Genomic DNA, 25,814 nt, shown 5'->3' with positions numbered 1-25,814 from the left:
CAGCCCAACAGGAAGCTTAGGAGCAAAGATTACCCAATGGGGAAGTCCTGCTTTGGGTGGAAATTGCCAGGCCCATGTATAATCACCTTGCTTAGTCATTGCATGGGGTCACCCCAGGAAGAATGTGATCTCAGTTACCACCTGGCTCAGTCACTGGGCAGCAACCACCCAAAAGAACATGAGCACAGCTTGAAAGCTGAAGTGGACCCTGAAAGAGCTGGTAGTTGGAGGCTTCAGCTGACCACACCCCCTGCAGCTGGGCAAGTCTCTTCTTCAAGGGAGGTCTGAGCAGCACATCTCCATGTCTGCACACTCCCCATATGGTCTCTAGCACAGTGAGTGGCAAGACAAGGGCACCATTATCTTGTGTACACCTGTCTGAGAACCCACTAGAGGATGAGCCTTTGGTGGGCGAAGAGTATGTCTTTTTCCATCTTGGAATCTGCCAGCACTGTGATTTGCACACACTCCACAAAAGTTTGTTCAATTGAAGATGAGCTACTATAATGTGGAAGTTGATGTGAGGGTGTTTATTGCTGAAAATGCTGTGTTTAAACTGGGCTCTACTTATTGGACTTCAGGGAAGGGGAATACTTATTTCCACTTGTTTTCATGTTGATTAGACCTCCATTGGTTTACCACTCTTGGCTGCACCCTGACTCATCACTCACTTTCCTCCTCCTACCAGGGAAGGGGGAATGAATTATTCAATGGCGAGTTTGGGAAAAAGAACCTGGCTTGTGCATTGGGCTCAGGGAGGACTATGGTTGTTTAACCGGCCCTGTCTAGAGGAATGGCAAGTGTAATATAGAAGATAAAAGAGTGTCTGCAAGTTCATTATTGCTATAGACCCGAGTTACATTCCCCAAACAGCTTTATCAAACATAGATGATGCAACTATTTTTATCATAGTCTCTCTGATTTCTTTATCTGGCTTTTTGTTCTCAAATTAGTTAGGGAAGAGAGGGCTATTTATTAAACATCCCCAAACCCCAAAATTCCAGAATACTACAGTCCTGCTCCAATGTACCTGTGTTTGCTTTATTTTTAAACAAATACAAATAAAAATTTAAAAGAAAGTTCTATTTTATTCATTAGCCACTTTAAACCTTTTCCTAGCTTAGAATGTAGGCAAGAAATTGGTATCTTTAATTAAAGGTATGAGAACATCTTCAGCCAAAGATGCATATGGCTAAAGATATCGCTAATAAATTTGTTAGAGATAAAATGATAACTAAGACTTCTATCTGCATTTTCTGGCAGATAGCAGTCATAATTACCACTAACTCTCTGAGTAAAGGTGATTCACTCAGTCAGAAACCAGAGTAAATGGCTACACTTCCTTCTCTTTTAGGAATCTTGTCTTCCTAGGTGCAAAATACCATGGGAACTATGCTCTTTTAAATTCACAACTTTTAAAATATAAAATATAGTATAAAGCATTTATAGTTTTACTAGAAAATTAATTTGAATCTGAATGTAATTAAGCCTCTAGATGCATGTGCCAGTCTTCGGGAAATATGGTGATAGAAGAAGCTGCTAAATGATGCTAGAAGGATACAATTAGCCAAATTCAGAACTGGAAAATCCTACAGGAATAATTACCCCATTTTTTTCCAACAAATGTATGGCATAGAAAATGAGGGAGAATGGTTATAGACTAACTGAAAGACACATCAACCAAATGCAACGTGTAGAATCCTTTTGGATTTTGAGTCAAACCAAACAACAATAAAAAGATATTTGTAAAATAAATATTGAAGAAAATCAAATATAAATGTATTATTGGGGATATCAAGGAATTATTTTTAATGCATTGAGTGTGATAAGGGTATTGTGGCTATGTGTTTCTTAAAAGACCTTGTTTATAAAAGACACATGCTAAAATATTTACCAGTGAAATAATATAACATCTAGTATTTGCTTTAAAGTACTGACATTCATATATCACTTGTGCAATTAAAAATAAGTTAAAATGCCTTGCAAACTATTTTCTGTTATGGTATGTTCAGAACATAGCAAATAAATGAAAGAAATCCCATTTACTAAGCTCTTGCCTTTTTCCAAGCAGAGAATAGAATCTATATTATCTCATTTATATTCCAGACAACTCCAATAGGTAGACATTATTATCTCCACTCTGCAGATGGGAAATTGAAGCTCAGTTTAAGAGGTGGTAGAGTCAACATTCAATTTAGAACCAATGTTTTTTAGAACACCATAGTTCTTTCAGAAGAGAGCTTTGGGTAAATTCTTCCTAGAGGGAGAGAAATAGACCAGATGTTTCTCAAATGTATATAGAACATACAAAATGTTTCCTGCAAGTCTAATGGTTCTGTATAGCGTGGAGCATATCGGTCTATTTCCTCTTCTAGCCTAGATTGCTCTGCCCAGAGCTCCCAATGCAGGGAGACACCACAGGGTAGTTCCTGTTTAGGAGCGATGGCTGGTTGGATTGGAGTAGATACCCGATCTAAACCAGTCAATGAACTGCCTGGCTAGCTACTAAAGAGTTTCTCTTTCTCTTAAGCTTTTAAACAGAAAAATAGAGAGAATATAGTTAGTCAGTAATAGATGCTGGAAATATAAGATTTTGATGTCAAGGAAAAGATCAGGGCAGCCATATTTAAACATGTAGAAGATGAATAAGCTGAGTAAATGGACTGAGAGAAAAAAAATGAAGCAGACATAAGAGGAGAAGCTGAGATAATGTGGCCCTAAGTCATACAGAGGGTATGGTTTCTGGCTTATGTACTAGTTTTGAATGTACAAGAGATGTCCTGTTATAATTTTCCAATACTACCATCCCCTTTTTACTTGAGTTAGTTTGAGTGGCTTCTGTTCTTTGCCAACAAAAGAGCCTTATCTAAAACAATTAGATGTGATAACCCTTTAAAGTTATCACCAGATTTAGTTCCAAGATCATTTTGCATAGATCATTCCCCACTTGCTACCCTCTGAAAGAATGAGCTGTCCACTTTCCATTGTACTCAAGAGATAGACTAGTCTATGCCTCATTCCTAAATTTTCCATTACTTTCCTGTTTCCCTCCTTCCGTCATGCCCAATTCCAGATTCTTGATTCATTTAAATCCAATCCTTCCAAATTTCAGTCTAAGTATCATCTTGATGAAGCTTTTGCTGACCAATCTAGGCCTTAATAGTTCCCATTCTTTCTCCCAACCTGTCTGACTTTTATGACAAGATTATCAACTCCTCTCATTTTCTGCTTATTATGCACTATCATGAATTGTTTGCTAGTTTTCTATGGGTATGTCTTTTCTTTTTTCATTTTTAAGTTTTGTAGGTACATGGTAGGTATATATATTTATGGGGTACATGAGATGTTTTGGTACGAGCATGCAATGCATCATAATCACATCATGTAGAATGGGGTATCCATCCCCTCAAGCATTTATCCTTAGTGTTAAAAGCAATCCAATTATACTCTTTATTTTAAAATGTACAATTAAGTTATTATTGACTATAGTCACCCTGTTGTGCTGACAAATAGTAGGTTTTATTCATTCTTTCTAATTAGTTTTTGTACCCATTAACCACCACTGCTTCCCCCCTATCCCACTATCCTTCTCAGCCTCTGGTAACCATCCTTCTATTCTCCATGTCCATGAATTCAATTGTTTTGATTTTTAAATCTCTCAAATAAGTGAGAGCATGCAATGTTTGTCTTTCTGTGTCTGACTTATTTCACTTAACATAATGATCTTCTGTTCCATCCATGTTGTTGCAAATGACAGGATCTCATTCTTTTTTAGGGCTGAATAGTACTCCACTGTGTATATGTACCACATTTTCTTTATCCAAACATCTGTTGATGGATGTTTAGTGTGCTTCCTAATCCTGGCTATTGTGAACAGTGCTGCAACAAACACGGGAGTGCAGATATCTCTTAGATATACTGATTTCCTTTCTTTTGGGTATATACCCAGCAGGATTGCTGGATCATATGTTAGCTCTATTTTTAGCTTTTTGAGGAACCTCCAAACTGTTCTTCATGGTGATTATACTAATTTACATTCTATGGGTATGTCTTTTCTACCTGACTTTTTCTTAAGTTTCCTGAGGTCAGAAGCTTACATCCTTTCCTCTTCTTTTTTTCCTGTCTCACTAAAAATGTTCCAGGTTCCTTGCTCTGCAAATCGCTTATTTCAAAGTAGGGACTCGGCAAATACTTGCTAATTAATTGATTGATGATTAGTATGTGACTTGCCGATGTGTCTCCTATTTCCAACTTCTCACAAATGAGAGAGAGAAGTTTCCTTTTTATACATTAAGTCAGTAAAAATCATTCTTCAATAGACTGACAAATTTGCTCCTCTGACAATATGGGGCTCAAACAATTGTTTCCCACTTCTGAAAACATCTGTGCTTCATTTTTCTTATGCAAACATTGGAAAGGTCACAAAACGTTCTCTGTGGCAAGATTAATTTGTCAAAGAGATTCTTGGCAAGTAGAAGTAGCTGGCTGCCACACTCTGGGTTGGAAACCTTTGCCCACAGAAAGGTATGTCTTTTATTTAAATATGGGCAGTTTGTTTATTTTTAAGGATCCAGCATTTCAGCCCTTATTTGTCCATAATTACCTACGGAAGTCTGTAGGAATTGTTGCACTACAATATTTTTAAAACTCCACCGCAATCCTAATGTATACTATGTGGAGAATACTGAGGTGAAGACGACAATTAAATGAACTAAATGGTCTCTAGGGTAACTGACACATTGCCTGCCTTAAAATTAGAATTCTACCTGATGAGATTTGACAAAACTATTAAATATCAGCTTTATTTTCTCCTGAGAATAGCACCGAGAATTTTTCTGAACAAGTAAGGCAATTATTAGCTGGCTCGTACGATGATTATAACCCAGAGCAATGGAATCTTATCTCTCTGAGTTATTACTCCACAAATGGAGAACTTACTGGTCTTTGGTGCCAATCCAACTGTTATCTTTAAGTATGTAACAGATTGCAGTTACGCTTTTCTGTTTTCTCCAGGATAAATATCTCCAATGGTCCTTTTCACCTCTTCTTAATATACTCTAGTTTCCTCTGGGCTCCAATGCAGACCTAGGATCAAGAGATGTAGTTCCTAATGGTGATTCTACCAACTAGTTGTATGGTCTTGGATGAATCGTGGACTCTGCACTTCAGTATTCTCATCCTTGAACAGGAGACAATTCTTTACTGACAAGGAGCTTGTGGGGATATGTTAACAAAATAGCTAGAAAGAACCCTCTTAGATATTAGGTATTACATTCCCCGTTACTTTAAGAACTGAGGTGCTACACTGAATGAACAAACAGAACTCACATCCCACTTCGCTATTCTACCCTCCAAAAGGGACTTGCAATTCTTAGCCTCAAGCTTTTGAGGAACCTCTAAAGAAAGGAGTAAGGAGTCTTTGTGGTAATTTCAAGTAATATTGACAACATCGATGAGGGAAGACTGGGGAGAAGTGGAATAAAGCCACATCCTGTTAGAGAAGCTAAGGAAGAGTCAAAAGGTATTCCTCCAATAAGAATGAACAAAGGAAGGAGAGCAGGGAGGTTCTAGAACTTTGGGTGGCTTGTTGCATTTGGGGAGTATTAATGTTTGGGAATCTTCACGTTGTTTACTCCAGCAGTCCTCCATCTTTTGGCTCCTTTTCTTCATTGCTTTAATTTGTGCGTGAGCATCAACTTCTTGGAAAACCTCTATGATTCGGAGAGACTGCAGAAGCTAAGCTGGGGAAAAGAAATGTCTTGGGATTTGCTTTATGGCTCAACAGGGAGAGGTAAAGTGTTGGAGAGGGGGTGAAACTTTAGTTTTTCCCACCAGGATGGGTAAAAAAGAGCAGTAATGTGGGGCAGGAGAGAATTTCTGTCCCTGCATGGAGGGAACAAAGCTTTCAGCTTTATAGCTCACAGGTCTGAGTCTCTGATCAACAGGGCATGGAGGAGTGAAGAGCTCCAGCAAAAGGGCAATTAAATAAATAATTCCCCAACTTCTCTGCTGTCAGACATGGGCAGGAATGCCTGAGGGACTAAAAGGAAAAGAGCAGAATCACTGGGGAAATAAGGGGATGGAAGGAGGGGAAGAGAAAAAAAAGGAACAAGAGAAAAAGGAAATTTAAAGATAGGAGAGAAGGAGGCAAGGGAGAGGAGGAGAGGAGACGAAAGGGGAGAAGACAGAAGAGATGGAGAAGAGAAGAAACGAACAAAAGTTACATTCCATCTAGCAACACAAGTTGAGCCAGTTCCCTGCAGACACATTCATCTGGACCTTGTCAGTCTACTCGGATGCCCAAGAAGAAGCTGGAATAAGGGTGGTGGGAGGTTGGAGGGGGAGTGGGGGCACTTAGGGAAGCATACCAACCCCCATTCTTTAACAATCCTTTAAGAACAGAGCTTTAACTAAGAAAGTAATAACAAATTGAACATATACCTACATTGTATGTATGTTAATGTATAAATTATATATATGTACTACTGTACTAATATATTAGGTACAATTTCATTCTATGTTACCAGGAATTATTGTTAATTTCATTCAGTGTGATGGTGGCATTGGGTTGTGTGGAAGACTACCCTTGTTCTCAGGAAATATACACTGAAATACTTAGGGGTGAAAGGTGAGGATGTTTGCACCTTACTTTCCAAAGCTCAGCAAAACAAAACACAACAACATACACACAGAAAGAGAGAAAAAAAAATCTAGGAAATGGTAATTGCCGAATGTGGGTGGGTATTATACAAGAATTCATAAACAAGTCAGGGAGAAAACATATGCTAAAATGTAGAATTTTTAAAAGATGAGCTAACAGTAAAATATTTTTTGTTAAATATTTTATCCTAGTTTATTGACAGTGAACCTTTTGCCATCAGAAAAGCTTATAACTATGATGTGAGTGAATGTGTCATATCTGATTAGAGCCTATACCAGGAATGAGAGAAGTGTCTTCTCTGTTATATTCATATTATTCTCTTGGGCTTGCAATTTTAATATCATCTACAATCTGTGGGGTTTTGTTTTGTTCTATTTTGTTTCAGCAGGAATATTTTTAAGCCACTTGCCCATTTGAGGAGGTTAGTTTAATTAAAACTAGATTATGCACAACACACATCACTCGGCAATGCCCTCCCTTAAGCTAAAAGTGCAAAGAAGAGTAAGGGTGTCCTATTTGAGCCTTCTAGATAGTGGGCCACTCACTCCTACTGCCTGAGCCACATGTGATAAGGAATCCTCTGATGTGGGTGAGCCTCAATTTGGATACTACATACTACTCATGTTTAATTCATCCTTGTATTAAAATAAAAATCAATATAAATAGAGGCTTTGGTACTTTCCTCCCTTACCTCTCAGATCAGGCCACACCTCTCCGGGAGCATGTGAAGTTCACTTTGGGGTTCACTGTCCCAGAAGACACTTTCCAGAAAATTTGGCTAAGGTTTCAAGGGTTGTCTTCACCCCCATATACACGCCTTGCAGTTCCCTACGGCCTGAGGCCTAGAGCAGTGTCTGGGCTCTTTAAAATATTCAGAGGCCTCAGGGCCAGCAGTAGTCATCTGAGTGAGACCTTGACCTTAGAGCCAAGGTGAAAAATGGCACCAGTGAAGGACTAGAAACCAGAGGCTGGAACAAGGCTAGAGAAAGAGCTACTGACATTGAGAAGGTACTGATCCTGGGATATGAGGGATGCAGAAGCTTAGGGACAAAATGGAAAGAGAGATGCAATTAGTTGTTGGACATCTTACGGCACTTTCTCATAAGGAGTTGGGCAACTATTGACCCTTGGGCCAAAAATGAGTTTCAGCAGAGTGATCCAATTTCAAAGCTCAGTGCTAATCCTGTAAGGGAGCCCATCAGAAAGGTATATGCAGGATGAGATATTACAGTTGCCAGTGGATATGTTTAAAATGACAAAGGAAAGTAGTAATCCATTTAATTTCAGTAGGTGTTCAAACATCCTGGCACACATTGTTCATTCCTCAAAAATGTTATGGAGGAAGAACATATATTTGTAACTTGTTAAAATTTTATGAGCCAAGATGTTTGAAAAACATTTCGAAATCCCATTTGCAAATTGTAGTTAGACACAGCCTGCAATTACTTTACTGCATAGAAAAGAAGATACACAGAGAACGGGAAAAAAAAATCACAAAGACAAAGAAAAATCAACCGTGCTCTGGGTGGAAGGGATAATAGATTCAGGGTCATAAATTGCCTTTGTAAATTGTCATTCACCTCCAAACAGATCCCGAGGCAAGGATTTAGGTGCAAGTAATTTATTCGGAAGAAGATGCCAGGAAGCATCTGCCAGGGAGGTAGAAAAAGCCAGTAAAGGGCACCACGGTGGGCAACTGGGGCACATTCTTGCTGGGAATCCCCTGAGAAACCACAGTTAACACTTTCCAGAACTGCCACCAAAGGATGAGGTGGTTGGGGTGTTTACCCACCAACTCTCATCTCTGGTTGAGAATTGTCTGTTGGTGGTAATTCTGGGGCACTTCAGCCTACCCCAAACCTTTCCTTGGCCAGAGATCACCCTTGGTCAGAGAAACACAGGAAGCCCAGCCCTCTAAGTGACCTCGGAGTTGTGCCAGGGGATATGGACACCACCACTATGTACATTTTTTCTCCTGATCCGGTCAGTTTATCAAACACATATATAGAAAATGAAATATTACAGATAATTTTCAGTTTTTAAATCTATTTCAAATCATTAAGGATAAAAATGGAATTTCTAAATTATCATAATAAAATGCATTATCATTTTTTTCCAAAATAAGAATCATTACAGCGCAAAAATACCATCATGGCATATGAGTCACTGTGTCTAATTATAAAAATTTAACAGCACTAGATTTAAATAAATGTTTGGGAAAGGTTTTATAAATGGTGAAATGGTGACCCAACTTTGTAGCTTACTGGGACCACTGGACCAGGAGGTTGATCCTGGCAGTGCTGGGGAGGCATCACCGTATGGTGCAGAGGTCCAAGAAGGGGAGAGAGGGACTGGGTGAAGACTGGGAACCCTGCACTCTAGTCCCACTTCTATGATTAACTATTTTTGTGAAAGCATGTTGTCTCCGTTTCTTTCTATTTTTTGTTATTTAACAAAAACTTATATAGTACTCACTGTGTGCCTAGCACAAAGTTCTCAACACTTTTCAAGGATTAGAGGAAGCTTTCCCTCTGCCCCTACATAACAATACTAGAAGACAGGTATTACTATTGTCATCTTTTTTTTAACACATGAAGAAACGAAGGCACTGAGAGGTTAAGTAACTTGTCCACGGTCATACAGCTAGCAAGTGGAAGAGCTGGGGTTTAAACAGAGACCATCTAGCGTCTGAGTCCATACTTTAAACTGCAAGATTTTGATGCCTCTATTTTCTTCATCTGTGAAACAGAATTAAAGATACCAACCTTACTTACTATGATGAGGATTTAAATGAGCTAAATTTTTCAAACGTACTTTGAAAAACAGCATTATTTAAATCAGGGGTGCCCAATCTTTTAGCTTCCCTGGGTTACACTGGAAGAAGAATTGTCTTGGGCTACACATAAAATACACTAACTTATTAGCTATAAAGTTAAAAAGAAATCTCAGAAAAATCTCATGTTTTAAGAAAGTTTATGGATTTGTGTTGGGCCATATTCAAAGCCGTCCTGGGCCGCAGGTGGTCCGCAGGCTGCGGGTTGGAAAACTTTGATTTAAATAAAAGGTTATTATTGTATTTCCTGAACAGGAAAGACAGTCCACTAGAATGTCAACTGGTCAAGACTTCTACGACAACCTCTTGGCTCCCTTATGAACATAAATAGCAGTCATGCTAATGGTGCACTCACTCTTTTGACTAGGAATTGTAACATGTCATAAAGAAGTCAACATATATTATTTAATTACATCATTACAAAAATTATAACAGTCCTATGATGTATTAAAAGTAGATTATCCTCTCCCCATTTTAAAGATCAGGAAACTGAAGCTTATAAAGTGATTTGTCACATAGCTGACAACTGGAAGAACCAGGGCTCAACCTCAGACATTTCTTCAAATTTAATGCTTTTGAATTTATCCCCACTATGAATAATAGTGATGTACTAAATGTGATCCCCCAAAATTAATAAATAAAACAAAAGAAAGCAAACAAAAGTAAATGACAAAGATAAGGGGACTTATTGCTTAATGGGCATAGAGCTTCACTTTGGGAAGATGAAGAAAGTTCTGGAGATGAATGACAGTGATAGTTGCACAGCACTGTGAATGTCCTTACTGCCACTGAACTATACACTTAAAAATGGTTAAAAGGGCAAATTTTGTTATGTATATTTTACCCCAATACAATTTTAAAAAGAAAAAAACAAAACAGCAAGAAAAGAAGAAAGGGAAGAAAGATGAAATAGTTTTTAAGCTTGTTATCATGCAACTTCAGGGGTATCGTAAGAACCAACTGAAATAGTCGCTTTGAGTCAGCGAAAGTATCAACAAGGAAGGTGGTTAGGAGGCATTTAGCTATTTTGAAGGACGTTTTTCATTCAAAAAAGTTATCAAACTACAAACAGCTTATTGTAAAAACTTAGTAGAGAATTCTAAAAACAAAAATCATCTGTAGGGTTTGCATGTCATGTTTTGATATATTTCCTTCCAATTTTTCCTTTTGTCTTTTGTACAGAATTGAGAGCATACAATTCTGTATCTTTTCTTAATGATCTATAGCATAAACATCTCCCAGTTTCACACAAATGCCCAAGACCCTTCTAGCAAACAGGCAGTGCTCTGCCCATGCTTCTGGGCACCATGACTTTTCAAAGAGCCTTGGTGCTCGCTAGAGGGCAACGTCCCTGCTTTCACAGGTTCTTCCTACAATTAGCTTCAGTGCAACACATCATGCTAAAATGACACAAAGCACCCCCTACTTCCCAAAAAGTAATACCTCTAGCATATACAAATCCAAATCCAAAGCATACCTTAAGCAGCTACTTTTGCATGGTCCTGTACTAGGTACACAAGAGTTTAAACAAAGCATAAGCCCTGGACACTCAGTGACATTTTGCTCATTCCATTTTGAAAATTAAGAAGGCTGATGTACCCTGAGTAACAGGAGTATCAGTTTCTTAAGAGTAGGGTCTAGGTCTTGTTCATTTTCTGCCTACTTTATTTATGAAATAAATAAATGACTAAAACTAAAAACCTAGAAATATTCATCCAATTTGTCTGGCCTGTAATGTCTTCCTTTCAGATAAGGAAATGGGTTCAAGACGCTCAAGACAACCCATTCCTCCCCTGCCATGCTCCTAGTCACACACACTACTCTCAAGCCCTTTTACCCAAAATCACTCTGGATACCAGCTTATTAGCCTTTTCCCAAGAGATCTCCTAGAGCCAAAACACTTCCTATTTCTCTAATCATTTCAAGACTAGAAAAATCACTGGGGGTAACCAAAGAAGTGATTCTCCCAAACTCAATTCCTCTTTTTGACAATTTTCAGGCAACTTGCTCACATGAACCTATAATGAAAAGACCTTAGAGAAAGCAGCACTTTGCATGATGGAGAAACATTAAAAGGAGGTGGTGAGAAGCATCTGTTTACACCTTTACTTCCCTAGTAAACAATTACCAGGCCCTGCCCTCATGTCCGCCACCCATGGAAATTGGAATCCAGCTAAACCTCCATTTAAAACCCTCTTGCTTGTTTCATTTAAACAACAGTTAGCATCACACAGGACCCAGGTCATGCTGGAAAGACACTTGGCTTAAAGACTTCAGCTTGATTCTCAATTTCACCGTTTGCTAATCGTGTGATGTAGAACCCTCATTTCACCATCTAAAAACGGGGATAATGATAAGGATTCCAAATGATCTAAAAAGTTAATGTTCATGATATGACAGTGCCTCAAAACCCTGAAGCATCACACAGATGTATGCCTCTTCTTTATAATATTCCTTAGGAAGTCTGTCCTGGCTAACTGGAAAGGGGTCATGGATTCCCCTAGGTCCCACTCCATTCAAATAGGAAATTCTCACTGCTAAATAACCACCCCAGAAAGCATGCACACTCTATATCAGGGACAGTAAACTAAGACCCACTGACCAAGTCTGGTCCACTGCCTGTTTTTATATGGCCCATGAGCTAAGAATGGTTTTTACATTTTAAATGGTGGAGAAAAAAAATCAAAAGAACATTTTGAGATATAAAAATGTCATAAAATTCAAATTTCAAGGTATATAAATAATGCTTTATTGTATCATCACCATGTATATTTGTTTACACATTGTGGCAGATTCCACCCTACAAGGGTAGAATTGAGCAGTTGCAATAGAGACTGTATGGTCCACAAAGCCTAATATGCTGCAGAAAATGTTTGCCAAAAGTTTTACCGTTTCCGTTATTCTCTGCCTGTCCATACCAAAGCTGTTGGTTCCTTCTTTAAACAGAGGTAAGCTCATTTTCCATCTCACACAGCACCGTCTGTTAGACTTATTAATTTGTGATAATGAAGACAATAGGCCACTGGCCCCTATCATTGGTCTTCCAGTACTAAGCACTCATTGCTCAGGATGCTTAGGCTAACAGCATATTTAAGTACTAATTTGGCATCTCAGGCTCTGCTTGGCACCATGGATATAATAGTTCCTGGCCATTGAGGGTTTAAAATCGAATTGGGGAAGCAAGATACATCTAGGAAAAGCCCTTAATAAGCCGTATAAGAATACTGACATAAGCCTTTATGAAGAGCTCTTAGAATAGATGCTGCTAGGTCAGCATATAAAGTGCTGCTATCCTGGTACAGACAAATGAGTCGATGTCTAATCACAAATCTGTTTCATATGTAACTATGGAATATAAAACTTAGAGGTCATAGAAGAGGAGACTGAGACCAGAGACTGAGGCCCAGCGAGGTCCCACAGCCAGTTAGCTGAGAACCAAGACTAGACCTGGGTCTCTTGATCCCCAAGTCAGCAGAGATTTTTATGTTTACTTATAGCACTTTAGATGCTCGGGTCTTTTTAAAGCACAAGTAAAGAATACTTAAAACTAAATATTGACTGTACTTGTCTTCATCCCGCAGTACATGTATTCCTTAAATCATCATTTTAACCTTCAATTTCACTTCTGTTCACAATCTAGGAAAGAAACGATGCCAAATTCTGATTTTTCTGTTTTTCTATGATGTTTCCAATCATTTAAAGTGTAAAGGGAGAAGAAAAGATAATAATGAAATTCTTAGAAATCTGTTCTGATCACTATTTATTTAAAAAGAAATAAGCATTTTCCATATGTACTCATGGAGTAACTACTGTGATTTTGTTTTTTACATAATTTTCTATTTAAAGTATTTCTCATAACAGAGGCCTGTGGCTAGTATGAAACAGCCTGACTCAATTAAAAAATCACCACCACCAAACGGAAGAAAGAAACCTTGAAAAGCTTAAAGTTGATCTGTAGTTATTCTATTTATATGTAGACAGCATGAAGAAAGAAGTGAGTCACATACACACATTATTGTCACAGTAAATTCTCCTCACATTGGAAAATAAATTCTTTATGTGACAAATTTTGCATTTTCCCCCTACTTCTTTCCCATGTAATCTTTAGCTATCACCACTGGCCAGCTGGCCTGAGTACAATACAAAAACACTATTAAAAAAGAGAAAGAAGACAAAGAAAGAAAGAAAAAGTAATAAAGATGTGAAGTTTAAAGAAATGTACCTTAGGAACATTCTGGCTCTTTCCTTCCCATGAAATTTTAGCTGTTATCAATCACTGAATAGCGAAATGTCATTTGTAGCTCCTGCTTACTGGGGCTAAAAGTCCTGGCTTAGTTTAAAGATCCCGGAGGCTTTGATGTACCTACATGCTTGGCAGTGTCCACTGCGGCAGGCATCAGTTGATATTCCTGACTTACTCACTTTGAGGTTAGCCAGAACTCACTTCTCTCACTCAAAATTGCTGAGATAATTTGAGGCTGTGAATGTTAATCCCACAGGCCTGAATAGGTAGCTCTGAATGCCTCTTTAAAGAAACTGGGATGTGTGTAGTTTTGAGGGCAGCAGATCAGGTCTTTAAGGGAGGTAGTTGTATAGGATGTACTCTTTTTGATAATGGCAAACTGGTTTGTTGCTGACCAACTCTCCTGGAAGGAAAAGTTTTAAAAATCTATTTGAAAACATCAGAGAAGTACCAAGGTAATAGGGATTTGAGAGTCCAAAATCCTGGAGAGAAATGATGTGCAAAAACGTGAAGTTGTTATTCGGCATCATTTCCCCCTTAAGGCATTAACCAAATGTCAAGCAGCAGCAGAGAAAGTGAGAGCTGAGCCGAGCTTCCAGGAGTTTTAGGATGAAGGGGGACAATAAGTAGAGTCCAGGGCCCACCAAGGAAAGAAGCCCAGGTTAACACCTCAGGCTTTTAGTTGAGAGGCCTGAAAGGGTAAGCCTCAGTGACAGGGGAAAACTAGATTAAATAGACCAACTCCCACAAAAACCAAAGTCCACCCTCCAATCTGTTCAATCCCTGACTGCATCAGATGTAATGCCACTTCCTAATTACCTTCAAGAAGCAAAAGCTAATCTCTTCTGGAAGATAATACCATCTAGAGCCTCAAATTATCTGTCATTCTTTATACATAAATAGAAACAGATTTATAGAGGTTCTACATATTAGAGTTACCAGAAAGTTATCTTAAAATATATTCGGACTAATTTGAGAAATTAGACTACAAGATGGAACAAAATGAAAATTCTAGAATTGCAATATATAATAACTGAAATGAAGAATTAAATGAAAGCTTCAGAAGCAGCCTAGACACAACTGAAGAAAGGATTAGAGAACTGAAAATGGCCAGACTGAAGTACAGTGAGAAAAAAAAGATGGCAAATACAAAAAAGAGAGTAGGAAATCTATGGGACATGACAAAATGGTGAAATGAAATTGTGCTTAAAATACTTCTCAGTAACAGAGGTCTGACTCTAGTATGAAATTGCCTGCCTTCGTAAAAGCAAAGATAATCAAAGGGGAAAACACTTTAAAAGCTTAAAGTTAACCTGTAGTTATTCTGTTTATGTGTAGCCAGGACAAAGAAGGAGAGGAAAGAGATAATGAGATAGAAGCAATAGTTGAAGTTGTAATGGTTGAGAATTTTCCAAAACTAACTAAAATCTTCAGGCCACGGATTTAAGAAATGCTATGAACTCCAAGTAGCAGAAATACAAAGGAAATCATGCCTAAGTGCATCATAGTAATACTGCTGAAAATCAGAAAGAAAGAGAAAAATCTTAAAATCAGTCCAACAGAAAAAATCAATACTGTTAAAGGAGCAACAATAAAACTGACATCTGACTGTCAGATACAGTAAGAGGACAATGAATGGCAACTTCAATGTGCTGAAAGATAAGAACTGCCAACCTAGAATTCTATGCCCACTGAAAATATCCTCCAAAAGTACATGAAACAAAGACACTTTCAGACAAACAAAGACTGAGAAAATGTGTACACTAAATGAAATACTGAAGGAAGATCTTTGGGGAGAAGTAAAGTGATCTCAGATGAAGCCACAAAGATGCAGGAAAGAATGGAGAACAACAGGAAAGGTAAATAAGCAGAATCTAAAGGTAAATATGTGAGTATATATAAAGTATGTACAAACAATAAAAATAATGTAGGTTTTTAAATCTAGAGAGAACCAAACTATAGAATCACAATAACCAACAAAAAGGCAAGAGGGTATTTTAAATGAAGTTAAAAGTGTCCTATTATTTTTGCATTGTCCAGGAAGTAGGAAAGTTCCAATCTGTAGTAGATTCCAGTAAGTCAGGGATACATGTTGTTGTAAACTCTAGGGAAGCCCCTAAAAGAAATTAAGAAGAGTCTGTATAATTAACAAACTCAGAGACAGGGGAAATAGAATAATTAAAATATCTAATTTAAAAGAAAGCAAGAAGGGAAGGAAAAAATATTATGAAACAGGTGAGACCAATGGAAATCAAACAATAAGATGGTAGATTTAAATCCAAATATATGAGTAGAATTGAATTTATGAGTGTCTGTGTTTATAGGGCAGAAACATGTAGCCAAATTACAAATAGCGAATATATTTGTGTAAAGTCACAGATGTTGTGCAAACTCACAAAATACTGACATTGATGGAGATAGCACAAAACTCATAATGTGAAGATATCCATGATAAATAGGTTACTAGGAGTCATCAATTGAATAAGTATTTAAGATTACTCAACGCAGAAGAAAACTTGAAATGCTTTGGGTTTTTACAGTCCAGATAAGAAAGAAACTTGATAATGGCTTTTCCAAGTTTGACGTTAATCCTAAACATATATATGACACTACCAATAATGAGATATGAAGCTGAAAGAAAGTTTTTCTAATCTCTCATTAATAAAAAGCCAATTTTAATCAACCATGCTAGAAGACTGACCTCCTCCTTCTGTTTTCTCTATAGAAATGGATTTTACCAAATAATGTCATTTTAAAGGGAGACAAATGAGGATGAAGCCAAAATATTTAAGAAAACAAGTATGACAGAGGTGTGTCAGACAGTTATTTAATAGATATTATATTCTTTTTCTGGATTTTATGATGTTGGTGAAATTTAGCAGCTTATTTAAATGTGATTTATTATGATTCCTAAATCTAATGTGTGATTTCTAAAGGTTTTAAAATATCCACTTCTCTTCCTAATTTTGTAGTCATAATTTTATTTGGTTTTTCTTTAAAAATGCCCCCACCCCAAGAGTCCCCATAAAATCTGGATAAACTCTTGTCATCTAGGGTTGGAACCATTGTTCTCCTGCAGTCACTCTGTTAATCATGAAAAGTAATGAGCAACATGATTTACAGACCATAATCCAGTATTCTGGGTTTACCCAGTAAGACCTACTAGAATTCATTCATTCCTTTATTCCTCTCTTCATGCATCCATCCATTCATCAATTCAACAAATGTTTATCAAGCATCTACTACAGGTTAGGGACTGTTCTAGTGTCAGAGAATACACCAAAGAATGAGATGGCCTCCCACTTTTTTGGAGCTTATATTCTAGTGGTGGCAGACAGACAGTAAACAAACAAATGAACAAAATAATTTTCAAGAAAATAATACTGGATGATATTTACCCAAAAGAAATGAAGACATATATCTATACAAAAACTGTACAAGAATGTTTATGGCAGATTTATTCATAATCACCCAAACCAAAAACAACCCTAATGCTCATTAACTGGAGAATGGATAAACAAAATGTGGAATATCCATACAATGGAATCCTTCTCAGCAATAAAAAGGAATGGATTACTGATACGTGCAAAAAAGTGAGTTAAAAGAAGCCAGACTTAAAATAGCTACATACTATGTGATATCATTCACATGACATTCTGGAAATGATCAGTGGTTGCCAGGATCTGTAGGTGGAGGAAGGAGATAGATTACAAAGGGGCACGAGAGAATTGGGGGGTGACGAAAATGTCATCTATCTTGACTGTGCTGGTGGTGGTAGTGATGTGACTGTATGTTTGTCAAAATTCATACAAATGTAAAAAATTTATTGTATATAAACTACGCCTCAGTAGACCTGAAAAAAAGAAATTGGATTATGGGGTAGTATTGGTTATTTCTTCAGATCGAATGGCCAAGGAAGACCTCCTACAGGAAATGATGTGTAATATGTGAAAGGAACTTCTTCAAAATCCCTTGTTCTGTTATTACTAGGAGATAAAAAGAAGAAATGGAGAATTTTTTTCTTTTATTCTGAAAAACATGTGTTTTAATTAAGAGAGAATTTATGCAAACCCCACACATAGGAGGACTTACAAGTTCAAAAATGTAAATTTAGCCTATTTTCAAAGGATGTTATTGACAGGCACAGTTCAAAAAACCTCAGCAGGAAGCCCTTTCAGGCTATACTCTATGTTTCATGATCAAACTTGTGCTTTCTTTTTTGCCTCTATGCATATTGTTGCCAGAAATTATACTTAATTAGTCACATAAAAGCCTAACACTTTAAAAGATAACATGTGAGAGACAAGGTCAAAGTTCTTTGCTGCCCTTCTCTCCCGATCCACTTGAAAGAGCCTTGCTGGGAAACCTCACTTCAACAGCACCTGCCCTCTCATCACTCCCAGAGGCTGCTGGCAGCTGTGGTAGTTCCATTGCCACGGAGAGACATGAGTTGAGTTTCCTTCCAGATAGGGGCAGCACGTGTTTCAGAAAAATCAAACGATACAGAAGTTATGAACTGGCAGCTTATGTAAACTGGTTCCAACAGAGGGACTTTCTTGTAAAGCATTTCTAGAAAAAGAAATGATATTATGTAAGTCTTCTCTTGTGAGAAAGGGGCCAATCTCCTTGCAATCAATGAAGCTGGGCCTCTAGAATGGTAGAGGAGCCTTTGGAATTACTGGGGTGACCCCATTAGAAGGGGATTTCCTTCAGAAGGGTATGTTTTGGCATCAGTAGCTCCCACTGTCCAGAAAAGGGAAATGGAATCAGACTCTGTGTTTGATGGTTTCTGAAGAAAAGTTTCCAGTTCCCCTGAAGGAATTAAGACTTGGAATGAGGATGAAAGGGTTCTTTCTAATCTGAGTCCATGCTGAATTTGTTGTGACCAAGCAAAATGCCATCACCTCTTTTGGTCTCTGTGTCAAACAAGGGTGTGAACTTCAAGATGACTTTTACTTCTAGCTGCTGGACTTTATCCTTTTGTCGCTGCTCAAACATCAACCACGGTGTAGTTATTGTACTCTTACTGAATGCAGAGTGGGCCTGGCTACTGTAGAAGACACAGAACCCTACGAACCACCCCATATGATTAAGGAAGTATAAAACACATCTCTAACAAAGACCTAGTAGTACAGGATAGATTTGGCATTTAATGAACAATACAGGCAGAAACATCTTAGGAAGGGAAAAAAAATCAATGAAAGCAAAAGATCAGGGAATGCTTCATAGAAAAGAAAGGACTTGAACTATCCCTTGAAGGATTGATAGGATTTGGGTAGATGGAAAGAATAGGGCCCAGTCATCAGAGAAGGGGAAATGAAGTTTGAGAGGGGAGAATCTGGTGGCACATGTGGGAGGCAGTGAGAGGAGTTTGGCTGGAGCAGTGTTTGTTCTGGCAAGTCTTGGGACAGGAGGATATAAAAGAGAGACTGGCAGCTGGAAGAGGACCTACAGGAAAGAATGGAAGGATCAGGCACAAGTTCACAGTGCAGACCTGGGAAGCTGACCCCTCACGTCTTTGGAAAGCCTCAAAACCTCACCAATGGGATGCCTAAATTCCCCAAGCCTGTGACTACAGATGATATGGGGCTGCTTCATTTCTTCCCTCTTCACTGGTGTGTCTTCCAACAGAAGATATTTCACAGACAGAAAGAGCCTGTGCAGCTGGAAGGCATTTGATATTTGCCTATCTGAGGAATTCCTGATACCCTCTGTGAGAGAGAGGAGCAAACGTGTATCCTGGGGAAGAAATTTGGACCCCAAAGCATATAGCAAACTCTTTCCTAAACTGTCCAATAGAGCCCTCTGCAATGACTGAAATGTTCTGTGTCTCCACTGCCCAAAAGAGTAGCCACTAGCCACATGTGGCTACTGAGCACTTGATGTGTGGCTGGTGTGATGAGGAAATGAAATTTTCCATTTCATTTAAATTAAATGCAAATTTAAATAGCCACATGTGGTTAGTGGCTACCAAGTTAGACCATACAACTCTAGATGTCGGGAAAGCTACAAACCATGTCATCACATACATTCCTTGCAGAAAATTCAAAGAATCTGTACTTCAAGAAGTTTGCAGAAATATAACACCTTCCTGTTTCTTTCCACATTCCAAGTAACAAAGAAACTTATAACCAGTCTTTCCACAGAATCAAAGAAGAATCATGTTACAGTGGAACCGCCATATCCATCTGTCCTTAGAATCCATTCTGCCAGCCCCATTCTAGTAAAAATAACATTGAATAATAGCACTGAAGCAGTCTTAATATAACTTGGGCATTATATATGTTGTCAACATTAAATTCAGCTTTAAACCTTACACTTACTGGAAAAGAAAACACAAACCACTCTCACCCTTTTTCTGTTGAGGGTCCAATTCAGGTCTCAAATTTCATTTACATAATAATGAGGCACCTAGCACAAAGGTGGACATCTAATAGGAAGGACCAGTATGTAAAAAATATCTCCATCTATCCAACCATTCATCCATCTATCCACCCATCTGTCCACTCATACATGTAACCCACCCAACCAGCCAGCCAGCCATCTATCCATCCATCCACCCATCTATTTATCCCCTGAATCTATTTACTGACTCACAAAAAAATAGTTTTTCTTTCATCTACCCAGATAATGAGAGCTTAATAGAGAAGAGATGAACAGGTGACTATGTGATACATAATTGTTGTTATTATTATTATTATTTTGAGATGGATTCTTGCTCTGTCATTCAGGCTGGAGTGCAGTGGCACGACGTCGGCTTACTGCAACCTCTGCCTCCTGGGTTCAAGCGATTCTCCTGCCTCAGCCTCCCAAGTGACTGGGATTACAGGCTCCTGCCACCACACCCGGCTAATTTTTGAATTTTTAGTAGAGACGGGGTTTCACCATGTTGTCCAGGCTGGTCTCGAACTCCTGACCTCAAGTGATCCATCCACCTTGGCCACCCAAAGTGCTGAGATTACAGGCGCGAGCCACTGCGCCCGGCCAATACATTATTTTTAAGAGTATGCTTTCGGATTAATCCTCAAAATAGAATGAAGAATAAGAATGAGGAAAATTGTATGCATTAACTAAACATAATTTTAATTAGTCAATATTTATTGATCACCCATTTGGCACAAGAAAACTTGAGGGGCACTATGGAAGATTTAAGAATATATTAAAAATCTCTGCCTTCAACATTCTTAATAATCTACCTAAAAAATGTAAAGCAATGGATATACGAGAGGCTAAAATAAACAGACAAACAAAACACTTCAAAACAGCAATATAAAATGTGTCACAAGATAATTCATGTCTCAGATAATAAGTCTGATATTTCAAGAGGGTCAGGAAATTTGAGCTAGAATGGCTCAACTTAGGGCTTTAAGGAGGAGATTTGAATCAGATTCTGAATGATAGATAAGAAGATAGAAAAAACAATCGCAAGATTTTAGAACTTGAAGGGACCATAGAAATTGCCTAGCTCAATTCCATCATTTTATAGATGATTAAACTAAGGTCAGAGAGTTAAGTGACTTAGTCCCACTTTCTCATATGGGTAGTAATGGCAGGAAAATGTCTAAAATGCAGGTTTGTTGATACTCATTCCAAGCCCAAATGCCACATGGGATGAGGAATACAGTCTGTATTTAGGAAAGGAGAAAGCATTCTGGAGAGTGGGTGGGACACAGCACAAGCCAGGAACACATCAGTGCAACCACTGTGTATGAGGATATCAGTGTGTGTGTAAGGACAGAAAGCATGGGAGGAGAGGGAGGATGGGGATCAATACTGAAGGTGCTTGAATGCAAACCTACAACTGCTCAGCTGTGCAAATCCCCAGAATTCTGGTTTCTGGGACTGCCTTGAAGTCTCCCTTTTACCTGGTGATGCCAGTGTAAACTTTTCTAGAAACCTGATATTCTTTTCATATTGACAAAGACTCGAATTCACCCGGTGAGGGGGGGAACTGCAGAACGGAAGCTGGAATGAGGACTGGCAACGCTGGGCAATGTACAGGGGGCAGGGATGGATGGTTATCACTATGTGCCCCACTCATGCCTCAGAACCCTGAATTCAGTAGATTTAGGACAGGGCCTAGGAATCTGTATGTTTTTAAAGCTCCCCTGTGATTCTGGTGATCATCTGGTTTGGAGGGTCTTCTGGTTCATTCACTTTTTCACCAATCTACCTAATACAGACTACCACCTTGAAAACTGACAATATTTAGTAAATATAGGCCCCTATAACCCAGCAATTTCACTCGCAGACATATATCCAAGAGAAAGAAACACTTATGTTCCCCCAAAGACATGAATAAGAATGTCCAGAGCAGGTGCAGGTTATCATCATCCCCAAACAAAAACCAACCCAGTGTCCATCGGTATTAGAACGAATAAATAAACCAAAGCGTATTCATACAATGGAACACCACACACAATTAAAAAAAACAAACCGCACTGTTACACGTATTACTACGGGTGAATATCACAGAGATAATGATAAGCATAAGAAGATAGATACAAAGGAGTACTTGCTATATGATTCCATTTATATGAGATTAAAGAACTGGCAAAAATAACCTATGGAGACTGGAATCAGAATAGTGATTGCCTCTGTATGGGGGTATTAACTAAGAAAGGGCATAAGAGAAACTCTGGGGGATGCTGGAACTGTTCTATATCTCCATCTGGTTATGCAGTTCTATACACATATGTAAAAATATATTGAGCTGTTACTTGTTCAGTTTACTGTGTATATGGATTACATCTTGTTGACAAGAAAAAATAATATAGAATATATATTCGCCCTGCCAACCTCATGAGATATAAGATAGAAGAATCCCATTGCTTTCAAAAATGAGATGAATAGAAAAAAAGTACAGTCTTAATCATTTAGCTCAATACCTATTCTTTCTATTGGAATTGGTTAGATGCACTACCTGTGATTCAGGTGATCCATCAGCTTTTTAAAGACTTAGCAAAACACAAAAAGTTGGCTATATGGGAGCTTCTAGTAATTTCTGAACTTGGCAAGGACAGGCAGTAACTATAAACTTACTGGCAACACACTGGAGCTGCGAAGGAGTGCAACCTGGCTTTTGAAAGAGCTTTCCCTTTCTGCTGATGGTGAACTTGGTCTGCTTTGAAACTCCAGAGAAGAGCTCCCTGCAGCTGCATCTTCACAGTCCATGCCCTCACTTTCCTTTCTGTTTTTCTCCCCAAGAAGAGAGTAAACACCATCTGTACCACTGCACTCCCCAGCCCAGAAACCAAAATCTCTCCTTCCTTCCCATTAAGAAAATTACCCTCATCCTGAAGAGCCCTCGGCCATTGGTAACAAGCCACAGCCCTTCTGCCAGCTCCAGAGTTTGCCAGCCCTGAATCAATACATGAAACTGTCTGTGGTCATTGGTATCTGTGGGCAGATGTGCAGGGTACGATGTGCGAGCCGAAGGGGAATGGAGGGAATGGAGAAACTGTGTCCAGTCGGTACAATGTGCAAACCTTACTTCTGTGCTATTACTTTTCAGACTTTGAAAATGTCGTGTGCTGGGCAGTGTGCTTCAGGTAGCTAAGCATAAACACATGTCTATAAATACTGATAACACTATCTTTATTTGTCCATTACTCAACAAAGCCAGATCACCTGAGGACTGTTTGTTCCTCTACAGAATGAGAATCCAGCACCACATGTATTAAAATGTGGGACATTTTCTTCAAAGTATAAACTTTCAAGAGCATCGTCTATGTCTTTTCCAGAACACTCTCAAATCCTTCTGTATCTTTAACACATAACATACAGTTGATTATAAGTGAAAAATTTATAGTCTCAGGTTCATTGCAGCAGTTTTTCTGGGTTTGACCATACGGTCTATGCTGTGTCTGAAAGTCTATTCATTACTATGTCCAATTTCCGGAACACAGAAGTACATAAAGTATGTTCAGTAATTTATGTGAACAACCTGCAGCTATTTCTTGACTTGTTAATTCAGGTAAGTGTTTCTTACATGCTAGACACTTGATAAATGTTCAAAGAATGAATATAAAGTTTTAAGACTGAATAAACTCAAACTTTTATGCAATGTGCTCACACAAGAAATGCAGTTTGCAAATATGTATATTTCCCAGAATAAAAAACTGTAGTGAACTCCCTCTTCCTCCCCACAATAAGCCCCAAAAACATGGTATATGAAGTATTGTCAATAAAGATATTAAAATTAGAAATCAACCTTGAATAGAGCTTTCTCCAGAAAATTTTAAAAACTCAAATAATGCTTGATTTCATTTAAGAGAGACTTAGAAAAACCGGCATACAATTGTTCTATCACAGAAAGCCAAATACAAAATCAGCTGTGAGAAAAGTTAAACTGTCTGAGGAAAATGAATTTCAGAGAAATGAGGCTTACGGTTATTTCTGAAAGAACAACGTTTTGAAGAAATCCAGTGGAACTTTCCTGTTCTCTGAGGGGTTTGAATTGCTTCTAAAAAACATTTGCCTGAGGTTTAAACTCTATCGGGTGTGATTGTCTTTCTCGCTGGTCAATTAATTTTGCAAGGAGGGAGAAGTTAGGAAAAGGCAACGCTAAATAGATATGTCTCCAGAAAAAGGCACCTCAGTTTTCTGCTTAGAGATTTTTTTTTCTCATCTGTCTCCTTCCGTCCCCATCATTCACTTTTCTTTCTTAAACCAATATGTTACACTCAAGAAGTCGTACCCAGAATAAAAACCTGCCTGGAAGGGAATCCGTGTTTGAGTAAAACTTCCCTTGTGCAATCAGCTCCCTGTCCCGACATGGTAGTTCATTTACCCAGGCGTCTATCACCCTTGGAGAGCATGTAACTTTCAGCCGGTACTTACCTGTCTGCCGAGAGCGCCGTGAGTGTGAAGACAGACACCCCAACAGAGGTAAGCTGTATAAAGGGGATCAGTTTGCAGCCAATCCTGCCAAATAGCCATCTGTCAGCCAGGTACCTGCTGGCATCCACTGGAGCACACGTTATTAGGAGGAGCAGGTCTCCCAAAGCCAGGCTGGAAATGAACAGGTTTGGAACGTTTCGCATGGACTTGACTGTACAGAAGATCTTGATCAAAGTGATGTTGCCAATGAGGCCTATCAGAATGATAACCCCATAAACTGCAGGGATGACATAGAGGATCCCCGGGTGGGACCAGTCATCGTTCACGGGGAGATCCGCACTGTGATTGGAGATATTGCAGTGCATGAAATGGTCCACTTCCAAGTTCAGAAGGAAACAGTCATTTAGAGCCATCTCTAGATTTTTTTTCCCACCTAAAAGTTCCCTTAGATGCTATTTCTTAACTATTGATTTTGCAACCGAGTGAAGATGAAGATGAGATCTATGCCGGGCTCTTTGTCTTCTTTAATAAAAATACTCTGAGTACATATATACTAACTATGGTATTCAAAACTCTCTGTCACTATTTTGACACTGGTGCTTCTCTGGCTTTCACATGACCAGTGCAATACAACTCTAAATTCAATAAGTTAACAACAACAAAAACTTAGCCACAGAAAGGCTTAGAATTAAACCCAGTCTGTATTGGTTCTTTCTACCTCCATTCTAGTCTGAGTCTCCCTGGCTGCAGTTTACTAAGAACTTTTGGCCTGCTATTTTCCCACAGCGTCTTTCCTGATATTTAGAATCTGGAGGTTTAAAGTGGGTAGAAAAAAACTGCACTGAGAAATCCTCAAATCCTATAGGCAGGATGCTTTGCACGTCACTGGCTTCACCAGCAAACGGCAGCTCCGCTGAGCTGAGGCTCTGAAGAGGAACCAGTGTTACTCATAGACAGAGAATGCCAGCCCCCTGCTGGACACTTCAATCACTGCCCAGTTGCCTGCTTTCTCCAGATGAGAAGCAACAAGCCGACTGCAGTTCCCACCTAGCTTAACAGATACCTTTGGCTTCTCATGTAAGCACATAGCACCTAGGGTAGGTATTTAATAAATGTTGCTAGCATTCTGCAAAGGCACTGGAAATCTTTCTGATACTATCCCCATGAATCCAGATGGGGATTTACATCCCATTTTCTCATTTTTTCTAATTCATTAGAATGGCATGTCAATATTG

At 38.6% G+C, this 25,814-nt stretch overlaps 1 protein-coding gene across 3 annotated transcripts in view; it reads right to left on the bottom strand.

Moving 5' to 3' along the window:
• The window catches only part of GRPR (gastrin releasing peptide receptor), a 35,643-nt gene extending 10,226 nt beyond the window's left edge, over positions 1-25,417 (bottom strand). The window contains exon 1 of one of the 3 annotated variants that reach the window (XM_055268287.2): positions 24,580-25,417. In XM_055268287.2, the coding sequence (XP_055124262.1) occupies positions 24,580-24,992 (413 nt within the window). In that variant the 5' untranslated portion in view covers positions 24,993-25,417. The remainder of the gene's footprint in view (positions 1-24,579) is intronic. The other 2 variants (XM_055268286.2, XM_063634569.1) reach the window with 2 other exon arrangements.
• Positions 25,418-25,814: the final 397 nt, after the last annotated feature.

Source organism: Symphalangus syndactylus, chromosome X (assembly GCF_028878055.3).
Source record: "Symphalangus syndactylus isolate Jambi chromosome X, NHGRI_mSymSyn1-v2.1_pri, whole genome shotgun sequence".
NCBI classification, from domain to species: domain Eukaryota; kingdom Metazoa; phylum Chordata; class Mammalia; order Primates; family Hylobatidae; genus Symphalangus; species Symphalangus syndactylus.
This window is presented reverse-complemented; position numbering and strand designations above follow the sequence as displayed.